The sequence below is a fragment of the Stenella coeruleoalba genome (assembly GCF_951394435.1).
Source record: "Stenella coeruleoalba genome assembly, chromosome: 8".
NCBI classification, from domain to species: domain Eukaryota; kingdom Metazoa; phylum Chordata; class Mammalia; order Artiodactyla; family Delphinidae; genus Stenella; species Stenella coeruleoalba.
The window spans coordinates 7,548,893-7,575,680 of record NC_137154.1 but is presented as its reverse complement, the minus strand read 5'-3'; the positions used below and the strand labels follow the sequence as shown (position 1 = coordinate 7,575,680).

The 26,788-nt window shown below is 56.9% G+C and overlaps 2 protein-coding genes across 4 annotated transcripts; both read right to left on the bottom strand.

Moving 5' to 3' along the window:
• Nucleotides 1-4,123: 4,123 nt before the first annotated feature.
• MAP4K2 (mitogen-activated protein kinase kinase kinase kinase 2) lies at nt 4,124-20,084 on the bottom strand (the record flags this gene model as incomplete). 2 transcript variants are annotated; one of them, XM_079929409.1, is made up of 32 exons in its annotated part: nt 4,124-7,954; nt 8,058-8,113; nt 8,212-8,282; nt 8,529-8,615; nt 8,739-8,807; nt 9,606-9,783; nt 9,870-9,973; nt 10,053-10,111; nt 13,707-13,824; nt 13,913-13,973; nt 14,060-14,139; nt 14,234-14,318; nt 14,435-14,476; nt 14,554-14,642; nt 14,733-14,838; nt 14,965-14,998; nt 15,093-15,131; nt 15,214-15,257; nt 15,896-15,954; nt 16,114-16,192; nt 16,625-16,732; nt 16,824-16,905; nt 17,273-17,335; nt 17,411-17,542; nt 17,621-17,693; nt 18,093-18,135; nt 18,222-18,269; nt 18,588-18,643; nt 18,948-19,012; nt 19,099-19,189; nt 19,415-19,472; nt 19,596-20,084. In XM_079929409.1, 32 exons carry the CDS (start codon nt 20,082-20,084, stop codon nt 7,867-7,869), a joined length of 2,856 nt encoding a protein of 951 aa, XP_079785535.1. In that variant the 3' UTR covers nt 4,124-7,866. The 2 variants fall into 2 exon arrangements, with proteins under 2 accessions (XP_079785535.1, XP_079785536.1); XM_079929410.1 differs by lacking the exons at nt 19,099-19,189; nt 19,596-20,084 and having other exon boundaries at nt 18,948-19,065; nt 19,415-19,464.
• Nucleotides 20,085-20,881: 797 nt separating this feature from the next.
• On the bottom strand, nt 20,882-26,540 carry MEN1 (menin 1). Of its 2 annotated transcripts, none has more exons than XM_079929412.1 (10): nt 26,279-26,540; nt 25,438-25,898; nt 24,254-24,462; nt 23,954-24,082; nt 23,628-23,668; nt 23,465-23,552; nt 22,767-22,903; nt 22,206-22,341; nt 21,590-21,754; nt 20,882-21,368 (listed from the first exon to the last, which is right to left on the bottom strand). In XM_079929412.1, exons 2-10 carry the CDS (start codon nt 25,880-25,882, stop codon nt 20,886-20,888), a joined length of 1,833 nt encoding a protein of 610 aa, XP_079785538.1. In that variant the 5' UTR covers nt 25,883-25,898; nt 26,279-26,540; the 3' UTR covers nt 20,882-20,885. The 2 variants fall into 2 exon arrangements, with proteins under 2 accessions (XP_079785538.1, XP_079785537.1); XM_079929411.1 differs by having other exon boundaries at nt 26,291-26,540.
• Between the last annotated feature and the right edge of the window lie 248 nt (nt 26,541-26,788).

Here is a 26,788-nt window from a genome sequence, read left to right as displayed (position 1 = left end):
CCCTACAATACCTGCCAAAAAGGTGGTATTTCAATTCAGTAAGGAAAAGATTTAGCTAGTAAATGGTATAGAGTCCTAAATCTAAACAATAAAACAGACACGATAGGGCTTCCCTGGTGGCGCAGTGGTTGAGAGTCCGCCTGCCGATGCAGCGGACGTGGGTTCGTGCCCCGGTCCGGGAAGATCCCACATGCCGCGGAGCAGATAGACCCGTGAGCTATGGCAGCTGAGCCTGCGTGTCCGGAGCCTGTGCTCCGCAGCGGGAGAGGCCACAACAGTGAGAGGCCCGCGTAGCGAAAAAAAAAAAAAAAAAAAAACAGGATACAACTTAGGAGATTATCAGGGTCATCTAGGGGTAGAGACTTTATGAAGACAGGAAACTCAAAATATAAAGAAAAAATATACTTGATTACCAAAGAAACCTATGATAGAAGTCAACAGACAATAATACATTAGGAAAATATACTTGCCATACATATGATAAAGAGCTAATATCTATAATATGAAAAGAAGTCTTGAAAACTAATTAGAAAAAAGACAAAAACAAGAGAAAATGAGCAAACACTGAATAGGCAAGTCTCAGAAGAGCAAATCCAAACAGCCAAAAAAACATGAAAGATACTAACAGCCCAAGCAGGGGAGTGCAAATTAAGGTGATAATAAGAAATCTTTAAATAACAATCAAATAGAAAAAAAAAAGGTGCTAACACCTACTATGAATTCTTTTTTGGAAAGCATTCTGTTACCTGTTAAAATTGTACCCCTTGCAGGAAAAATTTAAAAAATCTTTCAATGTAGCAGTCCAAGTCCTGGGAATCTGCCCCAAAGCAAGGCATGTGATTATATAATGTAATGAGTTCAAAGTCTTCTACTGCATTTACTGCAGCCTTGTTTGTAATGGCAAAAACCTGGAAACGAAGTAAATTACCATCAATATGTGAATGGCTGAATAAACTAGATCACCCATAACTGGGATTAGTAGGCAGCCTTGGAAAGCAGTTAATCCACCAGGTTGGTGGAACATATTAATGTAACAGGAGGGTGATGCATCCTGACTCCACGGGTCAGGGTGAAGCTTCTGGGCTCAGGACTCTTCCAGACCTTGCCACCCAACGCATGTCTTCATCTAGCTGTTCATTTAAAAGTAGCCTTTAAAATAAATTGGTAATCATAATGATTGCACTTTCCTGAGTTCTGTGTGTCATTCTAGCAAATCATTGAACCTGAAGGGGGCTGTGGGAACCCCCGAATTTGTAGCCAAGTTGGACAGAGATGTGGGTAGCCTGGTGACCCGGGACTTGTGATTGAACTCCTTAACTTGTGGGGTCTTCCCCAACTCAGGTAATTCATGTCAGAAGTGAATTGCAGGGGACTTCCCTGGTGGTCCAGTGGTTAAGAATCCGCCTTCCACTGCAGGGGACCTGGGTTCGATCCCTGGTCAGGGAACTAAGATCTCCACGTGCAGCAGGACAACTAAGCCCACGCACTGCAACTACTGAGCCCCCAGCCAAAACTAAGACCTGACGCAGCCAAAAATAAATTAAAAAAATTTTTTTAAAGAATTGAATTGTAGGACGGTTGGTATCAGAGAATTGGTGTCAGAACATAAAGAGCAAGAAGTTTCAGGATTTCCCTGGTGGTCCAGTGGTTAAGACTCTGCCCTTCCACTGCTGGGGACAATGGTTTGATCCCTGGTTGGGAAGTAAGATCCTGCATGCCGCAGAGTGCAGCCAAAAAAAAAAAAAAAAAAAGGTTTTGACCCCTACTTACTAATCCCTGGCATTTTCTATCTTTTAACTCTAATCTGATAGTTGAGAAACCCCAGGCCCCTGGCAAGATCAGGAGGTAGCATCATGCAGCTAGCTGAGCCTAGAGGGAGCAAATCCATGGCTGTTCACCACAACCAACCCCCCTCCACCCTGCATCCAGCCTTTGGAGAGCCCTGTAGATGCTTCCATTGCCCGAATTAGGAATAATAATATCTACGATGGAGTGAGCACACATGATGCACCAAGTACTTTTCATAACTTTTTTCCTCTGGAAAACCATGTTTATTTACAACTCCCAGTTAAAAGTAATTTGAACAAGGTGGGGGGATGGGTATTGGAATTTGTGAGTTAGCTACAGATTAGAAATAATAGCAAAGTAGTTATGTACAAATCACATATCTGGTAAAGGACTTTTATCCAGGGTCCCAAAACTCAACAATAATAAACAACTCCTGGGCTTCCCTGGTGGCACAGTGGTTAAGAATCCGCCTGCCAATGCAGGGGACACAGGTTCAAGCCCTGGTCTGGGAAGATCCCACATGCCGCAGAGCAACTAAGCCTGTGTAGCAACAGCTACTGAACCTGTGCGCTAGAGCCCCCGAGCCACAACTACTGAGCCCGGGTGCCATACCTACTGAAACCCGCACACCTGGAGCCTGTGCTCTGCAACAAGAGAAGCCACCGCAATGAAAAGCCCACACACGCTGCAACTAGAGAAAGCCCGCACGCAGCAACGAAGACCCAACACAGCCAAAAATAAATAAATAAAATAATTTTTTAAAAAAGAAAAGAAACAACTTGTGTGGTGATGGAAGTGTCAACTAGTTGTAGTCATTTCACAGTATATATGTGAATCAAATCATCACACTGTATACCTTAAACTTACATGTTTTATGTCAATTATATCTCAATAAAGCTGAAAAAAAACCTATTTTTTAAAAGCAAAAGATGTTTTTTTAAATTTATTTTTGGCTACATTGGATCTTTGTTGTTGCGCGGCTTTCTGTAGTTGCGTCGGGGCGGGGCGGGGGGGCTGCGGTCCGCAGGCTTCTCAATGCAGTAACTTCTCTTGTTGCGGAGCATGGGCTCTAGGCACACGGGCTTCAATAGTTGTGGCACGCAGGCTCAGTAGTTGTGGCTCGCGGGCTCTAGAGCACAGGCTCAGTAGTTGTGGCACACGGGCTTAGTTGCTCCGCAGCATGTGGGATCTTCCCGGACCAGGGCTTGAACCTGTGTCCCCTGTGTTGGCAGGCGGATTTTAACCACTGTGCCACCAGGGAAGTCCCAAAGCAAAAGATTTGAATCCACACTTTACCAAAGAACTCACTTTATTGTGCTTTGCTTTACTGCACTTCGCAGATTGTGTTTACAGATTGAAGGTTTGTGGCAACAGTGTCAAGCCCGTCTGTTGGTGCCATTTTCCCAACAACATTCGCTCCCTTTGTGTGTATCTGTCACATTTTGGCAGTTCTCACAATATTTCAAACGCTCAACCAGGAAAAAGATACAACTCACTGAAGGATCAGATGATGGTTAGCAATTTTATTTAACAATAAGGTATTTTTTAATTAAGGTGTGTATATTTATTAAAGACATAATGCTATCACACACTTAATAGACTATGGTATAGTGTAAACATAACTTTCATATGCACTGGAAAACCAAAAAATTCACGGGATTCCCTTTATTGTGGTGGCCTGGAACAGAACCTGCAGTATGTCTGAGGTGTACCTGTAGATGGTAAATAAGCACAGGAAAAGATGCTCAACATCATTAGTCATGAAGGAAATACAAATTAAAACCACTATGAGATACCACTACATATGTGTTTGAGTGGCTAAAATTAAACAAGACTGACAATACCAAGTGTTAGCAAGGACTTGGAGGAGCTAGAACTCAACTACCCTGCTGGTGGGAATGCAAAATGGTACAACCACTTTGGAACACAGCTTGGTAGTTTCTTAAAAAGTGAGAGCTTCCCTGGTGGTGCAGTGGTTGAGAGTCTGCCTGCCGATGCAGGGGAAACGGGTTCATGCCCTGGTCCGGGAAGATCCCACATGCCGCGGAGCAGCTGGGCCCGTGAGCCATGGCCGCTGAGCCTGCGTGTCCGGAGCCTGTGCTCCGCAACGGGAGGGGTCGCAACAGTGAGAGGCCCGCGTACCGCAAAAAAAAATAATAAATATATAAAAAATTTTTTAAAAAGTGAAATAAGGTTTAAAATAATAATTTTTTTAAATTAGAATTAAACAAAAGAGAAAAAAATGAAACAACACCTACCATATGACCCAGCCCTTCCACTAGAAAGCATTTACTCAAGAGGAATGAAAGTATATATCCACACAAAGACACGTACATGAATGTTCATAGCAACTTTATTTGTAATAAATAGTCCAAAACAGGAAACAGCCAAACGTGTATCAACAGGCAACTAGCTAAACAAACGGTGGTACATCCATATGATGGAATACTACTTGGCAATAAAAGGAATGACCATTAATACATGCGACAACATGGATGAATCTCAAAATAATGATGCTTAGTGAAAGATGCCAAATAAGGAGTACGTACAATATGATTCTATTTATATAAATTCTGAAAAATTCAAATTCATCTATAGTGACAGAAAACGGATCAGTGGTTACTTCGGGATGGGGAGGCAAGGAGGAACAGGAGGCCCTGATTACAAAGAGGAAGAAGCTTTGCAGGTGATGGAAATGTTTCTCTCGATTGCAATAATGGTTTCACTGGTGTGTATGTGTGAAAGTCATCAAATAGTACATTTTTAATAGATGCAGTTCATTGTGTGCCAATTATACCTCAGTAAAGCTGTTTTAAAAGAAGCAACAGAAGAAGGCAGCTAGAGGGACCTGCCCATAGCTTGTCACTGGAACATTTTCATTATCTCCACTTGATTTTATCATCTGGGAAAGGATTATGTTGCCTGTTTGATTTTGTTTTTTAAGCCATTACAGAGTTTTTTTAAGTGGTTACTTTAAAATATCTAAACTTACGTTTTCTTACTTTTTTTTTTTGGCTGTGCGGCGTGGCATGGGGGATCTTAGTTCCCAGATCAGGGAGCGAACCAGTGCCCCCTGCAGTGGAAGCACAGAGTCCTATCCACTGAGCCACCAGGGAATTCCCTCACATAGTATTTGATACATACAAAAGGGTGTGTGGAACCTTATGTGCATTAGGAACTGAGCTATAAATCGAATACTCATGAACCCACCACACAGCCTGAGAAGCAAGATATTACCAACACCTTTGCAAATTCCTGGGATCCTTCCTTACCCCATTCCCACTCCCCTCACAGGGGCCATCATGTGAATTTTGTGCTGTTTCTTCCCCTGATCTCCTAAGTGTTTTATCACACGTGCTTAAATCACCAAACAATAGATGGTTTAGTTTTGCTTATTTTTGCTATCATACTGTGTGTCATTTTATGCAATTTGCTGTTTTCACTCAGCATTACATCTCTATGATTCATCTGTGTCATTGCATTATGTGTACTACAATACTTCCAATCCTCCCTATACCCTGCAGATAGACTTAGGACATGGTCTACCTGGGGAAAACACAGCTCAGCAAACTCATCCAGTCCGGGGGCCCAACTCTAGGGCCTCCTCTTCACAATATCACGCTCATTCCTTCACTCAGAAAGCATGACTGAGGGCCTTCTGTGCACCAGGCAGTGACCAGGCACTGGACATACCACTGTGAGCACGGCCGATGCCCTGCTGTCTTGAAGCACACATTCTGGTTGTCACCTCTCACCTTGACCCTCACTTGACTCGGCTATGGGCCAGCTACCCGAACATCCTGGGGTGCCCTAGCCTCTTCTGCTGACCCACGGGATGGCTTACAGAGGCTGATCTGACCCATCGCAGAGGCTTCTGCCCAGGGAGGGCAGTGTGACAGTAGTTGTCACAAGGACAAAGACAGCCAGCTCTGACCCAGCAAGGCCACTTCCGGGAATTAATCCTACGGGACACTTGAATACCTACACAGTGGCAATGGCATAAGAGTATTTATTGCTGCATCATTTGTAATAGCAAACTAGTAGAAACAACTGAAATTTCCATCAATAGGGATCTAACGACAGTTAATTCACATTAGTTATGGGAAACCCATACAGTGGAATACCAGCTATAAAAGAACAAAGTGGGAGGCACGGATCATGGAAAGCTTTTAAGGACAGATTTTTTTTTTTTTTTTGGCCACTCACTCAGCTTGCGGGATCTTAGTATCCCGAGTAGGGATCGAACCCGGGCCCTCGGCAGTGAAAGCACGGAGTCCTAACCCCTGGACCGCCGGGGAATTCCCTCCAGGACAGATCTTAAAGGGCAAGATTAGAACAGTGTGTGGAATATATTACCGTGTATGTAAGAAACGGAAGACTAAAGCATACCATTACTTCTTAAATATGCATAAGTACTTCCAGAAGGTTTATAAGTAACTGGGACCTGAATAGGAGACTTCTCATTGTATTTACTTTGTATTTTTTTAAAAATTGTGTACCTATGGCCAAGGGCTACCTATTAAAAAACATACAGATAAAATAACAATTTTGGTCTTTCAGTGCATATTCCCTGGCCTCTTGGCCTTTCTTTGGCTGGTGGCCAGACTCTGCTGGCAGCAAATATTTTATCAGGGGCCCCTGCTTTTCCCAGGCACCCCTGCTTTGGCACATTACATTCTGACACCCCCCCAACCCTCCTTTAGAGTGTTGGGGCAACCTGCCACAAGGTGGCACTGTCTGCTGCCTGCTGCTCTGTGGGCTGAAAGTCCTCTCCAGGTACCTGGGGTCAAGGGTCAGGGGTCTCTGTCCACGGAGCAGCCTGGTCAGTGCTTGGGGCCACAGGGGGCTCCCTGGTCTGGGGGTGTGGAGCCCGCTAAGAGGGAAATGTAGGAGAATGACGATGCAAAGCACAAGGCCAGCAACAGGTGGACGAATGTGCCCTCGAGATGCAGGCTCCAGCAAGGGCAGCTCCCCTCACTGGGGGCGGGTCCACATCTTGGTAGGGGCCCCTCTGGGAGCCCAGGGATGGGCACTGAAGAGACCCTCTGGGAATTCTTGCTAAATGGACACAGGCTGATCTTCCCAGAGTCTAGCTTGGTGAGCACACCCATGTTCAGTAATCCTGGCCTGACAGAGCAACTGATATCCAGGCAGCAGGTGGGAGGCCGGGAGGCAGCCCCAGGCCTGGGTGGGGGATACAGGTCAGGGCAGGCTGTCTCCAAAGGCTGCAGCCTCCCTGGCGCTGGGTGGAGCAGCCCTTGGCGGGCCTCTCCTGGGCCCTTCCATAGGCTACCTGGTGAGATCTCATATGGGACAGGGGTGCTCGGACGAGTCCCTTGTTTAGTGCCTCCCCTGGCCCCATCTGCATGACTCCTTGGCCACAAAAGAGACCTCACACAGCAAGGCTGAGGGCTCATCCTGAGCAAGGGAGCCCAGGAAGACACAGAGACCCTGAGATGCCACGGAGGGCCATGGCCTCCCCCTCACCTCTGCCTGGCTCCCCATGAGAGCCACCAGAACACTGGTGGCCTCCCTTCCATGTTATATCCACAGCACCTGGTGCCACAGAAAGAAAGAAAGGTGTCCTGGAGGGAGAGGTAGAGGGAGATGAGGCAGGTGGGCTCAGCTCCCCCCAAACCAGAGGGACCAGTGGAATAAAATCAAACCAGCTTTAATACCAATATAGTCTCTCTTTTAAATACCATGTTCCCCAGGACAGAGCACAGGGGCAGGCTCTTGGCAGGAAGAGTGGAAAGGAAATGTGGAACCGAATGGAATGGATAGCCCCGGGCCTGCCCCCAACCAGCCCAGGGCCCCTGCCAGGGGGCACTGGGGACTGGCTGCCCGCCGGGGAGGGGGAGGTGACAGCAGCTTCCTCTGGTCCAGTTATTGCAGAGGTGTGGGGTAGGCACCCTTACCCTCCCCAGCCCCCAAACTCTTCTCAGGATTTCTGCCCTTCAGACCAGCAGAGCCGAGGCCTGGGCTCCTCTGATCTGGGAGGGGCCCCTCTGCCTAAAAGAACTGCTGCTAAGGCCTGGAGTGGGCGGGGGATGCCCCCGGCCAGGCCGGCCCACTGGCTCAGTAACTGCTCTGATGGCCTGTGAGAATGTAGAGGTTGCTGTGAGCCCCCGGCTTGTCGGTGGGAATGCTCTCAAGGATGATGTCTCTGGAGGGGAGAGAACCGGAGGTGAGCAAGGTGGGAAGACACTTGGGCACCTCCACCTGGCCTGGAGAGCGTTTGAAGGGGAGGCCGGGGCACTGTGTCCTACCTGTGGGCCCCAAGCACTCGGAAGATCCTTGTCTCGTCTGTGATCTCCTGGGTCACCTGGGAAGAAAAGGGGGACTGAGGCTGCCCCAGAGGTCCTCTCCTAAAAGGTGGGGACACCTGGGTGGGGAGCCACCAGGGTCCTGAGTGTCACTCACCTCATTAGTGTCCAGGCTGCGGCCTTGCATCCCATGGCTCCAGAAGGCCAGCACACTGTCCTGCAGACACACTAGGAGCGGCCAGGCGGCCATCAGCCCTGCACCTGCCCTGGGGACACTGGCTCCCCCAGCTACACCCTGGGCCCAGGTCTGGACCACAGAGGACCTCACGGACTGGGCCGCAGGTGACCAACATGGCTCTCAAGAGGGGCTGGGGGACCTGCCTCCTTGTCCTGCTGCCAGCCCCAGGCCCCGGGGCCACATCATGTGCTCCAGGCCAGGGATACTCCCACCCCCACCTCTGTCTGCTCACTTACCCACAGTCTCAATGGGGAAGTCAAAGGTCAGCACAGGCGCCAGTGTCACCGTGGGCTCGCCCAGCAGGTTGACGATCCTCACGCAGCCTATACAGGGGGCGGGCTGGTGGGCGGGGCGGGGCGGGGTGGCCCCCTTCTGGGGAGACAGACCCACCTGGCCTCCCTCACCACCCCCTTCTAGCCCCCAGCCCTGATACCAGGAACACTCACGGTCAAAGCAGACTAGGACTGTGTCCCTGTCCACCTGGATCACCTGCTGGGCTGAGCCCGGAAGCCCCTCTGCAGGCAGAGAAGGGAGACACAGCCTGGCTGAGCCACCAGCCCCGCTCTGGCCCCAAGAGGAAGAGCTGGGGGTGTGCATCAGCCGGCTTTCCCCACAGTGCATTGCGCAATAGCTGGGTGGGGTCACGATGCCCAGTCTCACTGCACAGCAGGGGAACTGATGCTTGGCAGCAAAGTGACCCATCACAAGCGGCAGGGCTGAGGCCCAGGGAGGCTTTGGGGGGCAGAGGCTCTGGAGCCAGGAGAGCCAGGCTTCATGACCCAGTCACTGTGTGACCTCGAATCTCTGGGCCTCAGTTTCTTCATCTGTAACCCAGGCACGACGATGCCTACCTTGCAGGGCCATTGTGGGGATCAAGAGTAAAATCCCATGAGACTCCTGGCTGGGGGTCTGGGCTACCGCAAGGACTTGGTCCAGGGCACCTTCCCCCTTCTTTACCCACTGCCACTCACTCTGCTCCCCTGAGCTGTCCCAACACCCAGTGTCCTTCCTTGCTCAGAATGGAGGCCTCTGGCACCTGCCTTCCCCAGCTTGGCTCTGTCCCTGCAGCCCCTGCAGGGTTGGTCAGGTTTTCTTAGCTGCTGAGCTGAAGAGAAGCTTGGAGCTTCGGGTCCCCAAGGTCTCCGTGGAGCCATAAGCTGTGAGGAACTTCCCCCTCTCCCTTCCCTCCCCCTCCCTCCCCCTTCCCTCCCCCTCCCTCCCCCTCCCCTCCCCCTCTCCCCCTCTCTCTCTCTATATATATATCACACGCACATGCACACACTCACACACAGCAGCCTGGCCCTCCAGCTCACCGGGTGGGAGGAGGATGTCCGGCGTCAGGCCAGCCTCCAGCGGCAGGACATGGAACAGGACGCGGCAGCCAGGCCCCTCGGGGCCCTCAGCCCCCACGCACACCTGCGGTAGCTCCTTCCCATCCAGCACCAGCGGCTCCAGCATCCTTGCTGGGCTGGGCAAGGGGCTGGAGAAGTTCTGGGGGCAGCAGGGGCGCTCAGGTCTACATTTCTCCTCCCAGAAACCCTGCCACCCGCCCGGGGGTCCCCCCACGGGCACTGCACCTTTAGCAGCAGGAATTTCTGCAGCGGCTCATACCACTGCAGCAGAAGCAGACTGGTGGGCAGCGCGGCCAGCAGGAAGGTGCTGCCTGTGTGCGGATTCCGCACTGCGAGAGAGGGGGTGGTGGGGCCGGGGCTGTGCCCACCCGCGCCCCCCCGGCCCCGCCCACCACACCCAGCTCTTACCCACGCGACACTGCAGGCAGCCTTTGGTGTCAGGAATCTTGGTGGACAGGGCAAAGCGCCTGTGGGGTGGCAACCAGGGCAGGCGTCACGGGTGCCACCCTGGGCAAGGCCCCCTGCAGAGCCCTAAGGGGACGGTACTAACACCTTCCCCGCCTCACAGGTGGCAGAGGCTCAGAGAGGTCAAGCCCCTGGCCCGAGTATCCGAGAAGCCACGAAACTGAATCGCGCAGGATGTGACGCAGTGCTTGTGGCTCCAGCACCCGCTATACAGCCTGGAGCGTGTACATCCAGTCCAGGGGTTTGGATCACAGAGTTACCTCTCACCGTGCGACTTGGGGCAAGGCACTGAACCTCTCCGGGCCTCAACTGCTTCACCTGCTTCACCTGCAGCTTCACCAGCAGTACCCTCAGGACTTGACCTCTCCGGGCCTCAACTGCTTCACCTGCAGCCTGGGGATAACCGTGGTACCCCCCTCACAGGGTCGCAGTGAGGCCTAAATGAGTTAACTCAGGGGAGGAGCGTGCAGCAGAGCCTGCCACATCAGGTGCCCTCACAAAAGGCTAACTTTTCTCATCCCGTTATTATTACTTTCCCACCTATTTTCAGTCATCGAAAATACTTGTTAGGCAAAGGCAGGGTGTAAATAAAGAAATAACTGAAAAAAACGAGGGTGTGGGAGGACGGCAAGCTAATGCGGCCTCCAGCTCCTCCGGCGGCCAGAGCACTCAGGGCCGGTCCCCACCTGACACACTGCAAGTCACAGATGAGCAAGCCGGGCCGAGAACATGACGACTCCCCAGAAAACGGCAAACGCCCTGCCCTCTCCTGCTTCAGGGCAGGCTATTCCAGGGGGGGACCAGTGGGTGCCGAGGGAGAAGCGGGGTCCCTCCTTTGGTTACTGGCTGTCCCCCAAACCCTCAGGGGACCTTCCAAACCTGCTTCTTCCCTTGGGGAACAGGGCTACACGTCAGCAGCCCTGCCACCTCCTCCCACTGACCCAGCCCTGTCTGCACCCTCTGCTGGGATGTGGGCCCCGCCAAGGAAGCCAGCACCTCTGTCTCCGCCTCTGTCCTCACTCTCCTCTCTCCCCTTGTTCCTTCCACTCTCTTTCCCAGCTGGCCTTCAGATGGGACAGAGGCGGACATTTTTTGTTTTTTTTTCCCAACAATTCGAGATCTCTGCTGTGATACTGTGATTTCCCAAACACACACCCAAAGCTGCCTGTGACTTGGGCCTGTAATGGGCCTGTTTCCTGCAGGTCCTGGGCCAAAGCAGAGGTTGGCTTCGGACTGAGGTCAGGAAGCCCCAAGGCCACGGGGCTCCCGATGTGCTCCTCAGGCGAGCCCGCTGAATCATGGCCCTGGGCCCCTCATCTCCCCTCGGCCTGGCCTCCCATGCCCTCCTCACCGGCTTCCACCACCCACCGGGTCATGACGATGTCTAAGCCCACAGCCCGCCTCCCCGCTCAGAACTCAGCGCCATCCCCCACCCCCCAGCCCCCGCCAAGGGCCGAGGCCCCACTTGCACATTTCAAACTCCATGTGACAACACTGAATTCTGCTCCACCCACAGCTGATGACAGCTCCATCCTTCCCATTGCCTAGGCCAAAAGCTTGGAGTCATCCTTGACTCCCCTTTCTCTTCCATCCACCAACTGTCCAGAAATCCTGTTGGTTCAGTTTTCAAAATAAAACTAGACTCTGACCGCTTTTCTACTCCTTCACGGCCTCCCTGGCCCAAGCCGCCATCATGTCCCACCTGATGGTGCCACAGCCTCCTGATGGGTCTCCGCATCCGCCCGCGTCCCCTCCAGTCTCCTCCCAGCTCAGCAGCCAGAGTGACCCGTGAAAACCTCAGTCATGCCGCTCCTCTGCAGCGGCCCTCAGGCTGCTCTGAGTCAGGGGCAAAGCCCTCACTGTGACTACAGAGCCCTCGGAGGCCAGCTCCCTCTCACTCCGTCCATCTGGACTCACTGGCCTCCTTGCTGTTCCTCATACAGGCAGGACGGCTCCAGCCCCCCAGATACCCTCAGGACTTGCTCCATCAACCCCTCCGAGTCTTTGCTCAAAAAGCACCTTCTCAGCGAGGTCTTTCCTGACCACCCTGCCCTTCTCCACGGGGCACTTTCCCCTCTGTGTCACCACTGCATAGACTCCTTCTCATGTCCGCTGTTGTCTGTCTCAACAGGAGGGTCTTGGGAATATAAGGGTCTCCAGTTCCCAAGTGTATCTCACGCCCAGGACACTGCCTGGCGCATACCGGGTGCTGAATGGCTGAATGAGGGACTCTACTGCTCTGTAAACGCACCACAGTCTGCTCTCTGGGGTCTCCCGGTCCCTCCCTTTCCCTCCAGCTCACTCTGATTAGTCCCCAAATCCTGTCAATCCCACTTCCTAAATATTGCTCGAGTCCATCTAGTTCTCACTGCCCTACACTGCCTTGGGTCACTACACCGGCCTCCCTTCCAGGCCCTCTCGCCAGCCTCCCCCTCCATTCCTCCTTCCCACTGTCACCAGAGAGGCCAGCAGATGTTCCTGTTTCCATCTGCCCAGACAAGCCCCTCTCTCCTTCCCCCAGCTCCAAGAGAGGGCACGGGACGCAGGCCTGGGCCCTGGCTCCTCATGCCCTTCCACAGTGACTAGCCCAGGGGTAGGCATGAACCTAAGCTAGGCCAGTGAGAACTGGCCCTGGACTTTTGTGGGAATTACTTGGAAACAGAGGTTCCAGTTCCATTGGGTTGTTAGCTAGTGGAACGCTGGCCTGGACCTGCAGGCAGCCATCACTGGACAAGAAAGCCTGCGTGAGAATGAAGGTGACAAGAGGAAAACAGAGCCAGGAGATGCAGGAAGATGCCTGAGGATGCCATTTAAGCCTGGATCCAGCTGGACATGCAGCTGAGCCTACTCCTACACGAGCCGTTGTGCTTAAGCCGGTGAGTTGAATCACCTGCAACGGGAAAAATCCTGATTGACGTACAGAGGGATCCTTCTAAGATGCTCCGGGTCCGCTACCAGTCAGACAAAGCCCAGATCCTGGGCCTGGAGTCAACGGCAGGCCTCTGCCACCTGTGCAGCTTCCTCTTGGGCTGCTCCCCGTCCTCGCTCGGGCCAAACACCTTTTAACTCCCCCGATCGCCTAGGAGAATTCACACTTGTTCCTCCCACTGCTAGAAGGCTGTTCCCTAACTCATCTGCCTGGAAGACCCCCAACGCTCTGTCAACGCCGCGAGCTCGCCTGGCCTCTCTGAGGCCTCCCCACCCCTTCCAGCTCTCCCCCTGGCGCACCTCAGTCCCAGGAGCTGACTGTCAAGAACTCATTTGATTTGTCATCCCTAAGCCCAGCCTAAGACCTGCCGCATAGTAGGTACTCAGGAAACATTTGCCCCACAGCCTACCCACCGCAGCTCCCAGAGCTTGCCAGGTACATTCACATGCCCTGTCTCCTTCCCTCCCGACAGGTCTGGGTGCAGGGGCAGGGGAGGCTACCAACTATATTGACCTATGAGGAAACCGGGCCTCAGAGAGACCAAGTGACGTGTCTAAGATCCCAACAGTCTCAGTACCAGGAAAGGCTGCATTCCAGCCCTGGCTCTGTCCCTTTGCCTCTCCCTCCTCCCTCATCCCCGCAGGGCCAGGCTCCCCAGGGTCCCTGACCTGGGGATGATGCGCTGAGTGAGGCGATTGGTGGGGATGGAGAGGGGGACCTGTTGCTGTAGCCGCCGCTGCTCAAACAAGCCTGGGAGGTCGTGGGCCCAGATGTGCGTGGATTTCCCTGCGGGGGGATGGGACAGAGGGGAGAGGGGCTCAGAGAGTGTTGGTGGGTGGGGCGCTGGCCCTGCCCCCGCCTGCCCCAACTGTACCTGAGAGTGACAGCAGCACGTTGTTCACGCAGTAAAGCCAGGCGCAGCGGTGTGAAATCAGCTGGAGGCCACAGAGCCATAGATGGACAGGGGTCAGCACCCCAGACGCCCAAGGCCCTCGGCCCTCCCCCGCCAGCCGGGCCTCACCTTCTCCAGCGTATCCTCATGCAGTTCATGCAGGTTGAGGGTGTAGATGCCCTCCTCGGCCCCCACCACCAGGAACTGGTCTGCAGGTTTGGGTATGGAGTCAGAGGTCAGCCACGTCCCCTGGCCCAAGCTGGGGATTCCCAGGCTCCTGCTTCCTCCCTGCCCCTGGCCTACCCCGGGTGACAGGGTGAATCCAGGTGACAGCAGCGTGGATCCGCAGGGGGCAGCCATTGAAGACCTTGGAGAAGCAGGCACCCATCTGGAGAGGAGGCAAGAGGCTGATGAGGAAGCACCAGGTGGGGGGACGGGGCGGAGGGAGCCACAGGCGGTGAGGCAGAAGGCGGTGGGGAGGCGGAGCCATGCGCAAACGCTTACGTGCACCTTGGGGGTCGGGGGGAGCCCACGGCAGGATGACCTCTGGGAGGGAAGAAAGGAGTCAGGGCCACACCCCCAGCCTCCCATCTCCCCGACCCCCCCCTACAGCACCACCTCACCTCATGATCTTCCCGGTGCTTCACGGTGGCCCAGGCAGTGGAGAGCAGCGGGGGGCTGTCAGGGCATGGGAGAGGTGCAGGTGTGGTTCCTGCAGGCACAGACGTGCCGTGAATTCCGGTCCTGGACCGCCCCCTGCCTCCAGGGGCCTGCCTCCTCGTCCCCGGAGCCTGGGGCTCACCTGGGAGGCTGGATTGAAGGTCCTCAGCCGGAGGCTCAGTGGGGGATGGCTCCAAGAACGGGGCCCTCTTGATGGTTCCTATGGTATCATCTGGGGAGTCCAGCTCCTGGCAGGAGGGTCAGCGGACCCAGCCCAGCTGTTAGCAGGTGACCCTGTAACCTACCCCCACCCCAACTGCATCCGCTATCGCACTGCCCCCCATCCCCATCCCCCGCTCCCCTCCTCTCCGTACCTTGAGTTCCAAGGCTGGCCGGATGGTCAGGCTCCTGTCGGGGACAAATCAGAGGGAGATGAGGTGTGAGATGTGACTGGGTCCTGAGCCCAGCTGCCCCCCACCTCCTCCGGGCCCTGGCCCCTCACCTTTCCTCCAGGGCCTCCTGGACTGACTGCAGCAGGCTCCTGGGTAGAGAGGGGAAGGGATCAGAGGTCAGCCTTTCCTCCTGCCCCTCCCCCCCACAGCTCCCCCACCCCCCTCACTCACGAGCTCAGCTCCTCCTTTCCCAGCAGCGTCCACTCCTCTTCCCACTGTGGGGAAACCGAGTCAGAAAGACCGGGAGGGAGGCAGAGAGACAGACAGGCAACGTAAGAGAGTGCTGGAGAGATTGTAGGAGAGAGAGATGGCAGACAGACAGACAGATGGAAAGTGAGATTGGTAACAAGCAGGAGAACTGTGAGAAAGACAACGAGAGGCCAAGAAAGTGTGAAAAAGGGCCAAACAGACAAACAAGGAGAGAGAAGGAGACAGAGAGACAGTGAGAGAAAAGGGCAGGGAGGGACTGAGATCGTGTGGGTGAGAAAGATGCTGATAAGTAGAGACAGCGAGAGAGCAGAGATGGTGAGTCAGCCAACCCAGCAGTCACAGCGACTGAGGCAGAGAAGAACGTGCCGAAGGGGGCGGGGGCGTCCTCAGACGAGTGACAGGCCCATGTTTTAGAAAGGCGTGGTCACCCTGCCACCCCCAGCCGACTGTCCAAAACAACCTGCCCCAGGAGGAGCCCCCAGGCTTCCGGGTCCCTGGGCGGACAGGCCTGCTTGGACAGCTCTCCCGGGCCGAGGGCCAGGCTGCTGCTGCTTCACGGCTCCTGAGTTTGAGGTGCTCGGTCACCCGCACAGCTCCCCAGCCCAGCCCTCTGCCCCACCCTGCCACACCGCCAGCCCCTCACCGGCTCATTCAGTGGGTCTGTTTCCTTCCTTCGTGGGGCACCAAACTTCACCTGGTGAACTGGAGGGCCCAGATCCAGGGGTTAGGGGGGCCAGAGCCTCAGGACTGACACCTTAACTCACACCAGATCCACACGCACAGCCCCCCAATCCACACAGCCCCCCACCAAATCCACACACAGCCGCCAATCCACACAGCCCCCCACCAAAGCAGACTCACACTGGATCTCCGAGGGGGTCCTCTCGGCTGGGCCATGCTGCCCCCGGGAGTGAATGGTGTCGGGAAACATGTCGTAAGTCTACGAGAGAGCACAGACAGCGGGCACGTGTCCACGCTCACCTCACACCAGGTATTCCTCGAGCTGCTTAACACACACTGACGTGTCTGTTTTCACGAAAACGCCCTGAGATTATCGCGAGATTAAATGGCACCCTCGTTTCACAGATGAGAAAACCAGCACAGAGAGGCCGGTAACTCGCCAAAGATCACAGAGAAAGCAGAAGATGGCTTAACTAGGGTCACAGTCACGCTGGGCCAAGGGCAAGAACCTATCACAGTGGGGCGACAAGGAGGCAAACCGGCTCAGGGAAGATTCCTAATGGGTGGGCTCGACCAGACTGAAGCTCCATGTGCTGGAAACACACAGGCTGAAGGGCCCTTGACTTCTGTCACCTCTGCATGCCTATGACCAGACCAGGCCAAAACCCAGTCCCCAGCGGCTCTCACTTACCTCCAGGTCACAGTCTTCTGGGGAGGGGGTTCCCAGGTGGGGGTCATTGGCCTTGTCCAACAGCTGTGTGAGGAGAGCCCGAGGCAACTGCTGGGTCGTGAAGGGGTGCTGGAGGATGGAGGGGGTGCAGGTTGGTCCCTGGCCTCCGGGTCCCTGCTTCTGAGCATCTAGCCCCCTGCCCCACCCCCCTACCTCCCACCTGCAGGAGCTTCTCTGCTGTTGGCCTCTTCTTGGGGTTCTTGGTCAAGGCAAGCTTGAGGAAGTGATGGAAATACTGGGTCCTAGTGGATACAAGAGACCCCACCCGCAGGCCCAGATTAGCCCTCAGGCAGGCCATCCTGCCACCACTCCTGAGGAGTCTGCTGGGCCTGCCCAGGAAGGAGCCAGCCTGAGACCAAGGGCAGCTGGCCTGAGCAACACTGCTATTGCGACACGGCAGCGCCTCCATCATCAACCATCTGCCCTTCTTCTTTGTCCACGCTGGTCCCCAGCCCAGAGGCAGGGCCCAGGCCTCTCCCGCGGATGGTCTGTGGAGGCCCAGAGAGGGCAGGGCCCTCGAGGTTGCACCCTGGGGGGTGGCAGAAGGCTCCTCTGCCCCCATGGGGCTGGGCTGAAAAGGGGGCCCCAGCAAGGGATGTGGGCCCTCACCAGCGAGTCTTGTCTCTCAGCTTTGGCGGCTGGAAGCTGCTCTTTGACATCAGCATCAAGGCCCTGTGGAGACCACAGGTCAGGGGTCGAGGGTCACAGGGCTCTTGGGGTCAGGCAAGGGGCAAGTATCCAGCTGACCTCATGGGGTGCAGGTGGAAGAGAGGGGGCTGCAGCTCGCCCAGCTCAATGGCGGTGATGCCCAGGGCCCAGATGTCACACAGCTCATTGTAGCCACCTTTGCGCTCCACGGCGGCCACCTCCGGGGCCATCCTAGAGGCGGGGTCACAGATGAGACGGCCGGGTGCCCCGCTGTGGCCCCCACCCCCTCAGCCAGAGGTGCAGCCTCACCAGTATGGAGTCCCAATGAAAGACCTCCTCTTCGCCACAGACGCCGTCAGCTCGCCTGACACCCCAAAGTCAGCTACAGGGAGAAAGAGCTGCTCTCACCCGACCTCTGGCTGCCACTCCCCACCCCCTTTCAGGGCTCAGGCTCAGGATGCACCTGGCAGGCTCAGAAAACAGGCAGCCCAGGTTCAGCCACAACTGCCACAGGCACAAGGCAAAGCCAGGTGCCCTCCTGGGAGGGGTCAACCACTTTCTCTCCACGACCAAGTGCCCGGTCCCATGTTAGACTCCATACGGACCCAACCACATCCAACTTCTAGCAGGAAGGGAGAACTGCTCCACTTTCTAAATGGGGAAACTGAGGCTCAAGTGGTAAAATGACTTGCTCAAGGACAAGTTGCACTTGAAAGTAGGCTCTAAGACTCCAGGAGCTCCCATAGAACCCTCACCCTGATTGTGTCCCCAGGGTACTGACCCAGCTTGACATCTCCCTGGAGGGTGAGGAGAAGGTTGGCTCCCTGTGGGAATGGAGGAGAGAGAATCCCGTCTGGTGCCCCCGAGAGCCTCCTCCTCCCTCCCACGATGCCCTTGGCCAGACCCCTACCTTGATGTCTCTGTGGATCTTCCCCTGAGAATGCAAGTGGTGCAGCCCCTGGGGACGAAGAGGAGCCCCTGAGAGCAGCTACCCAGTATATCCCACCTCTCCTGAACCCCCTCTCAGGACTGGGGCCCCCCACCCAAGCTGCTTCCTCCTCCCCTCTCCCCAAACAGGAAATGACTGAGCCAAAAGGGAAATGGGCTGCTTCCGGCAACACGGCTGGGGCCCCTTCCCCGCAGGACCCACAGCCCCTCAGGCACCTTTGCCTGAGCACTCCACCCACCCCACCCCCCAACACACACACTGGCCAGCTGGGCTCCCTGCCCTGCTCCAGGGGACTGGGGGTGTGAGTAGCCCTATGGGCCCAGCTACCTTCAGTGCCTCTCGGCAGACATAGGCAATCTGCCGTTCCTCCAGGGGCCCGGTGGCTGAAATGGGAGGGGTAAGGGCTGGCAGGGGGGTCTGGGGGGATATGCTGACCCTCCCAGGATCCACCCTGTGTGGGGTAAGCAGCAGGCATTGCTGGTGAAAGGGGAGTTGGCCACATCCCCTCCCGACATAGGCTGGAATATACAGCCCAGAAAAGGACAGCATTTCTCTCAAGGTCACACAGCTAGTGAGAAGTGGAAAGGGGCCCAAATCCAGGGCCCCAGCTCTCCCCTCCGGCCCTGCGTTGCAGTGGGGATGGGAAGAAGGCTGTGACCCTCTGTGGCCTGGAGTCCTGGCCCTCACCGTGGTAAATCTCCTGCAGGGACCCCCCTCCGCAGAACTCCATGCAGATCCACAAGCGGTCATTCCTGGGGTGACACAGAGCTGGGGTGGGCACATGGTAGGGCCATATGGGGGCTGCCTGGGGGTAAGCAAGGGGATAAAGCAGCCTCACCTGAGGTAGCTGCCAATATAGGCCACCACATTGGGGTGGCGGCACTCACGCAGGATGGTGATTTCCTGCTGAAGGGAGCTGATGTCGTCCCCTGGGAAACACAGGGCATCATGAAGGGGGCCGCCTTAATTCAATGCCCCCATCTGCAGAATGGGCACAGAGTGCCTCCTCTCTCCAGGGCAGACAGGTGCCAGCGGACAGTACCTCCCGGGGTCTGCCTCTCAGGGGGTCTCGGAAATGTCAACTCTCACACCGCGCCCGCTCTGCGGCCCTCTGCCCTCCCTCCAGCGCTGAGGCCCTGGCTCCGGGCCCTCACCTGGGTCTAGCTTGACTATCTTGACCGCAGCCAGTTCGGACGTGACCGTGTCGCGGGCCTGCAGGGGCGGAGGGGGTGAAGCGAGATGAGGAGGGGCGGGGCTGGGGGCCGGATCCCGCAGCAGGGCGCGGAGCGCGTACCCTCCTCTCCTCTCTCCCGTCCGTCCCGCCGCCCGGCGCACCTTGTAGACGTCGCCATAGGTCCCGGCCCCCACGCGCTGCAGCAGCTCGAAGCGGTCCCGCGGATCCTGCAGCGACACATCCTGCAGCAGCGCCATGGCCCGGCGCCGGGCGGGCGCGAGCTGCGGAGCCGGCGCGGGGCGGCGCGGGGCGGGGCGGGGTGGGACCGCCGAGGCGGGCGCCGGTGGCTCAGAGGCCGCGGGGGCGGGGCCGGGGCCCGGGGCGGGGCCAGGCCGGGGATGCCCCGCCGCCCGGCCGAGAGGAGGCGCCAGCGGGACCGGCCCTCGGCAGCTAGGGAAAGTCCCGAGCCCGGGAGGAGCTGATGGTGCCGAGGCTCTTCTGCCGGCCACCAGTTCCTCGCGCTCTACAGGTGGGGAGCCCGAAACCCGGAGGGCCGGAAGGCAGAGGAAAGAGGGGGAGCTCCACTCCCAAATTCCCAGATGAAACACGGACAAGTACTTTTTTTTTTTTTTTTTACAAAATGTATTCATCTTCCTTGGAACTGAAAAATAAATCTATGTACAAAACAGGAAGCGATCAGGCTCCCCTCACCCACTCGCAAACCCCTGCAGATTTCCTCCAGAGTCCCCCGAGACGGGATGGACCCCGGGGAGGTTCCCAGAGGGTCGGAAGAGAGGTCTGCTCTGATCTGGGGCCAGTTTGGTCAGGAAGCGGGTGGGGCTCAGGATTCGCACACGCCGGGAGCGGAGTTTCGTGTCCCGGCCTCGCGACAGAGAAGGAAGCTAGGATTTCCAAGTTCTGGAAGCGTTACTTAAGTTCTTTGCGGTAGGGGGCTTGGATTCCCAAGGAATGGAATTTTGAAGGGCGGAAATGTACTCCTAGGGGCTGAGCGGGGTCCTTGGTTCCCGGGCTGTGGGTGGGACCTGTGCTCCTAGGGTTTAGGGTGAAACAGCCCTATGGGCTGGAAGCAACCCTGAGCCAACACTGGTCAGGCCGAAGGTTAGAGCCTCGGTTCTGAGATGGAGCCTGAGCTTCCCGTAGTTGGACCTTTAAAGATGGGTGAAGGACTCAGGGTAAGGTTTCAATTGGCCGGCTGGGATTCTGGGGGATGGGCTCTATATTCCAGTGACTGGGCGGAGCCCTCGGTTCGGGCGCTGGGTGGAGTCTACTCTGGGAACCTGCAGCCTGAGTTCCGGGTAGGGGTGGGGCCTGGAGGCGGGGCCTAGGCCCCTAGGCCAGGGGCGGAGCCTGGGCTCGCTAGGGGGCTGGGGTGGAACCTAATCCTGATTGAGGGCGGGCTCCGAGTGGGCCGCTACTGAGACCCGGGTACTTCAGAGGCCCTTGCGCTGCCGCTTGAGGAATGAGAGAGTGTAGTCACTAGGTGGAGACACCTTCTGCTTCTTCATCTGCACTTGTGACTGAGCCGTGAGCTGCAGCTTGATGGCGCTCGAATTGATCTTGGTGGCCACCAGCAGCTCCTTCATGCCCTTCATCTTCTCGCTCTGAAAAGTGAGCACCGGACCCTCCGGTGGCGGCGAGGCGGCGGGCGCCAGCGCTGCAGCCGCGCTGCCGCCTTCAGGGCCGCGGGCAGTGCTCGGGACGGTGCCTGGGGGCTTCCGGGGAGGTCCTGGCACCGCACCCTGGCCCGCGCCTGGGCCCTTGTCCAGCGCCGGCTTCTTAGGCGGCGGAGGCTCCTCAGGCTTGGATTCCCGCCGCGGGCCCCGCCGCCGGCCTTCTCGGGCTTCCTCGCCCCAAGGCTCTTCTGCCTCGGCCGCCTCTGCCTCTCGGCTCACTATGCGTACCTTCTGCCGCACCTGGGCCGCATGGGTGGGGGGGGGGGCAAGCGGAGGAAGAGGTTGCAGGCCAGTGGGTCGAACCCCAAGACCCGGCCAAGACCATCCTGTCGTGGAGCCTCGGTCTCACCCGCACCCAAAGGGGATGGACAGATCCCCTTCAGGGCTACAAAGGTTCTGACTCTGCTGTAGCTGCTGTCACCACCTGTCCTCCCCAGCCACCCTGCACAGCTGTCCCTCACCTGTCCCTCAAAACGGCCCAGGGACTGCACAAGGAAGGTGGCCCAGCCCACGTGCAGCACGGGCGTGGGACTGCCCTCTTCCCATTTGCAGATGCCGTCGTAGAATCGCAGCAGGTGGGCGAAACACTCTGGGTCCTGGAGGGCAGAACCCTGGCTCTGGGTGCCCTGGAAAAGGGGGAAAGGAGGACACAGTTCAGACCCCATTACTCACCCCTCATCAGAGGGCACAGGCCAGACCTCTCGCCTAGACAAAGAGCCCTGGCTCTGGCAGACGTGAGCATAGGTGGAGAAAATTCTTAGAACCGCCTTCCTTTTATAAAACCAGTCCTTAGCCAGGACTTGGAAGGAGGGAGGGACCATCCCTTACCTCCGTCTCACCCCCTCAGCTGAATGAGTGACCCTGACAGAGAAAGAGAGGGGCTTCCACCCCATTTACCTCAACTCCTCAAACCCAAGCCCAGGCCCTCAGCTACTGCATAAGAGAACACAGCTGTCTGCCTGAACTGGGCCACCTGTCTCGTGCCATCCCCAGTCCCATGCAGCAGTCCCACGTCCTGTGACTGGGAGCCCTGCTCAGGTGGGAAGGCGTACACAGGCTGGAGGTCCAGCCCTTCACCTGGGTCTGCTCCCCTGGCCGCTCCTCGCCGGCCTCCAACAGGCTGGCAGCCTCTTTCAGCAGGTTGGGGATGACATCATTGGCTACTTCAAAGAACTCCTTGTAGATCTCCTCGTCTTCACGGCAGTAGTTGTAGCTGTGAGAGCAGCAGGGCACTGTGGGGTCTCGGCTATGGCGGTTACCCCCAGGGACCTGGCAGGGGATGGAGCCCTGGTTTCTTTTCCGGGGTCATCCAGGGACTGAGTGAACAGTTGGGGTCCTCACTCGAAAATGGTGGTGTCTGTGTCAGCCCAGAGCAGGAGTGAGGAGGGGGATGGGGAATGCAGATTCCACTGCTGGATGACAGTGGTTAGAAATTAGGAGGAAAGGGTGGGGAAGGAAAGGCGTGAAGCTCTCATTAGGGGTCCCTACCTCTTGGGTGATGGTGGCCTTGGCTGCCTAGTGACTGGATGGAGAGGTGATAGGGCTTGGGACCCAGGCCTCCCTCCTGGACGAGGGTGGTTGGAAATTGGGTGGAAGGAGAAGAAAGGCCAGGTTGGGGCCCCGTGGGGGGATCCTCACTCCTGGATGACAGTAGCCGTGTCGGCCCAGGCCTGCAGGGCTTCACGCACGTTGCGGTTGCGACAATGGTAGCCAGCCAGGTACATGTAGGGGTAGATGTGCTCATCCCGGTAGTAGGTCTTGGCTGAGGCAATGCCCTGGGGATAGAGCAGAGGGGTCTCAGGGAGGCAGCTCCCAGCCGCCCCAGGTGGCACAAATGTCCCATTGGATCACACCCAGGAGGGGCAATAGGAAGATTCCAGAGAGTCTCATCTCCCACGTGACCTTACCCCGGGCCATCCTCTCTACCAGGTGCTCCTCCCTGGGTCTGTAGGTCTGCACTGGGCTGGTCTTCCAAGCCCAGCCCAGTGTCCCTCCTACCCCCAGCCCCACCAAGTTAACACCCCCTGCCTCAGTGCTCTCACAGTGTTTGACCTCTACTATACTCCAAGAAGGACAATGATAGGCAGTAGAAAAGGCAGGGCGGAGGGGACAAATCCAGGACCTACCACCCCCAGGCAGGGAACCCAGAACACTCCTCAGACAGCCCTGACCGCCCTGAATACGCACACGGTAAATACAAAACGAGGACTGGATGGGCGGTACCCCCAATACACACAAAGTTCTTCTCGCCTCACCTGCCCCCTCCCAGTCCCAGATAAAAGGGAACCCCAGCCATCGTTGCACCTCCCTTCTGTACCCTCCTGAGATGTCCCCACCTTGTGGTAGAGGGTGAGTGGGTCCGGCCGGCCAGGGGTAGGCTCCAGCTCCTCCAGATCTGCCAGGTTCCCCAGCGCCATAGGGTACCTGGGAAAGGCTCATGAGTCCAGGCTGCCCCCCAGCCCACCCTGAGGCCCAGCCTGGCCACTTCCCTCTACTGACCTTTCCAGATGTCCCAGGTCATAGAGCAGCCAGAGCAGCTTCTAGGGACCAAAGGAGAGAAGTGTGAGCTGGCAGGAGAGAGGGGGGTCCTCAGTCTACCACGCAGATGGGGGTCCAGCACCAGTAGGGACCTCCCACCAGGTGGGAAAAGCCAGAATTCAGAACTAGCCCCTATTGAAGTCAAAGCGCTTTCACGTCTCAATTCTCCCCTCCCAAGAGCCCCAGGAAAGTCCAGGCCAGGAATGATTCACCCACATTACAGAAGGGCGAGCTGAAGCTCAGGAAAGGAAAGCGCCCTGGCCCAGGGTCCCACAGGCACCCCTCACCTGCTGCAGCTGCAGCAGCTCCAGGGAGTCAGTGTGCAGGTCAATGGAAGGGTTGATGGCGCACACCATAAATGCCACCTCCATCTTGCGGTCACAGCGCATGTATGATCCTTTCAGGTACAGCCAGCTCTTGGGAGAGGACAAGACCAGATGTCTCACGATGGCCTACCTGTGCCTGCTCTAGGGAATGACAGCCAGGAAGAGGGCCCTCCCCTTCCTGACATATGTAGGTGGTGATAGGAAGAGGGCAGAGCTCCTTGGGTGGCTTGGGCTAGGAGAGTATGGGGGGGGATGCAATACCCGCTCAGCCACACCCGCGTTGACTGTCTGGCCTCTGCGGTCCTCGTTGCCCTTGCCATGCCAGGTGACCTCAGCTGTTTGTTCTCCATTGGGCCCAAACACTACCCAGGCATGGTCCTCAGACAAGGCCAGGTGGACATCCCGGAGACCCAGGGCCTGGCAGGCCCCCACCACGGCAAAGGCCACACCAGAGCTGTCCAGTTTGGTGCCTGTGGAAGGGAAAGTAATGAAAGAGGGTCCTCTGAGCTCTGGCCTGGGGGAAGGGACCAGGTAGTGATGGGCCATGCACCCTCCCACACTCACCTCCAAACCTGTGCTCAAACCTCAGGCACTCCTGCCCGTCTTCCCTCTATCCCTTTCCTCCTACGTGTTCAGAGACTCTCCTTCCCCCTTTACGTTCCCCATCCTCAACAGGAGACCTTGGATCTTTTGTAGTTCCACCCAGCTTTTGACCCTGTCTCTTCTCTTTCTCTGCAACTGTATTATATATTTCTGCTAGAATTTCCTCGTTTTATTGTACCTATTAGGTTATAACCAGGGACGGCAAAAACAGGACACTGGCCAACACTCCTTTTACACACCCACTGGCAGACACTCCCCATTTCTCTCTGTATTCTTTTCTTGCTAAACTCAGAAGCAGCCTCAGATTCCTTCTCAATATGGCACTCCAGGACCTGACTGCCAGTCAACTGGGCTTGGACCAAAGAGGAAAGCTCTTTGCAAGCCCTGAGTCTTCAGTTTCTTCGGGTGAAGCCCTGGTCTGTTCACTTTCAAAACATGTTCATAGACGTTTCATGGAATTGGCTCAAATGCAGCCCGATTTTGGCTCCTCACTCCCTAAATCTGCTGCTACCCTCCATGCCTCAGGCTGGGCTGCAGGACTCCTGTAGCTGCTCAATGGCAGGGAGGGGGGTTCTGAGAGGGCAGAGGGTGGGCTAATGGATTTGGAGTCATGTGACTGGGGTCCAATCCCAGCCTTGCCATTCTGTGTGACTTGAGAAGATCACTTTCCCTCTCTGGGCTTCAGTTTCCCTAGCTGCAAAGGGGGACATAACACTTGCCCCACCTCACAAGGCTTACAGGTCTCAAAAGGGCTCTGTAAACCACACAGTGTTGTGAAGAGGTGGGCCAAGGTTCACACGTGAGACAGGATTCTCGCCCCTTGCCACCTGTCGGGCTCCAACCTGTGATGAAGCTGAAGAGGGACTGGATGTGGGCCCGATCCTTGAAGTAGGAGCGGCTGAGGCTGTTCCAGATGACATCGGAGACCTTCTTTACCAGTTCGCGGCTGGAGACGCCCCCCTCTCGCGGGTAGAGAGACAGGTCGACGGCGCCGCGGATCTGGGCGGTGAAGCGGGCATAGAGCGCGGCGATGATGGACAGGTCGGCCACGGGGAAGTAGGTGAGGCCGCCAGGAGGGTCGGGCGCAGGGCTGGGCTGAAAAGTGAGCTCGGGCACGTTGGTGGGGATGACGCGGTTGACAGCTAGGAAGTGCTCCACGAAGCCCAGTACCAAGGATAGGAGCACCAGGTCCGGCTCCTCTCGGCCCAGCTCGGCAGCGAACAGGCGCACCACGTCGTCTATGGAGCGCAGCGGGAACAGCGTCTTCTGGGCGGCCTTCAGCCCCATGGCGGCGGGCCTCGGCCTGCGGGCGAGCGTGCGGAGGGAGGGTCGGGGGGGCACGGCCCAGGAGCCCCCCTCCCAGGCTCGACTAGCTTTCTACACCCCCCCACACAGACACAATCCCTTGCTTCCCCGCCCCTTCACGCTCCGCTCATCTGCTCCGCCTCTTTCGTCGAAGAGACCCCTCAGCCGAGGCTGCGGGGCCTTCTTGTCCCCCACAACCCCAGGAGCCCCGGCCCCGATGGGGGTGCGCCCCTAGGACCCCACTGAGAACTCCCAATGGCCGCCCCGCCCCCTCTCTGCGCCCATACCCCCAGGGCCCTAGAGTCCGCGCGGAAGGCGCTCCTAGGCCAGGCCCCCCAAGTGCCAAGGAGAGTCCTGGCCTCGGTCCCCCGCGCCCACCTCCGCGCTTACATCCCACACAAGGCACAGCAGCGCCCGCCGCCTGGAGCCTGCTGGGAAATGGAGTTCCGCCCCCTCGGGCCGCACCGCCTGCCGGGAAGTGGAGTCCGGGGCCCGCCCCTGTCCTTGCCAAGTCTTGAAATGGTGGCTGGGCCGGCCAGTCCGCGATGGCTTATGGGAGTGGTAGTCCCGCTGCTCTGGGCGCGGCAGAACCCAGAGGTAGGTGAGGAGAGGAGGCAGCGCCACCTTCCTGAGGTCCTCAGGGATTGGTCATTCCATTTCACGCCTACCCAGGTAGGCAGAGGAACCGCAGTGCATTCTGGGAGTTGTAGTCCGGAGAGTGAGCAGGCATCCTCAGCACTCGCTGAGCTTCTGTACGTCATCACGTGTCGGCAAGATGTGATGAAAACGGGTACTTTTAAACGCTGCTGGAGCACTGTAAACGTGTTCAGCCACTGTAGTTGGATATTTATTGGTATCCATTAACACGTAAATGTGCCTACTCTATGT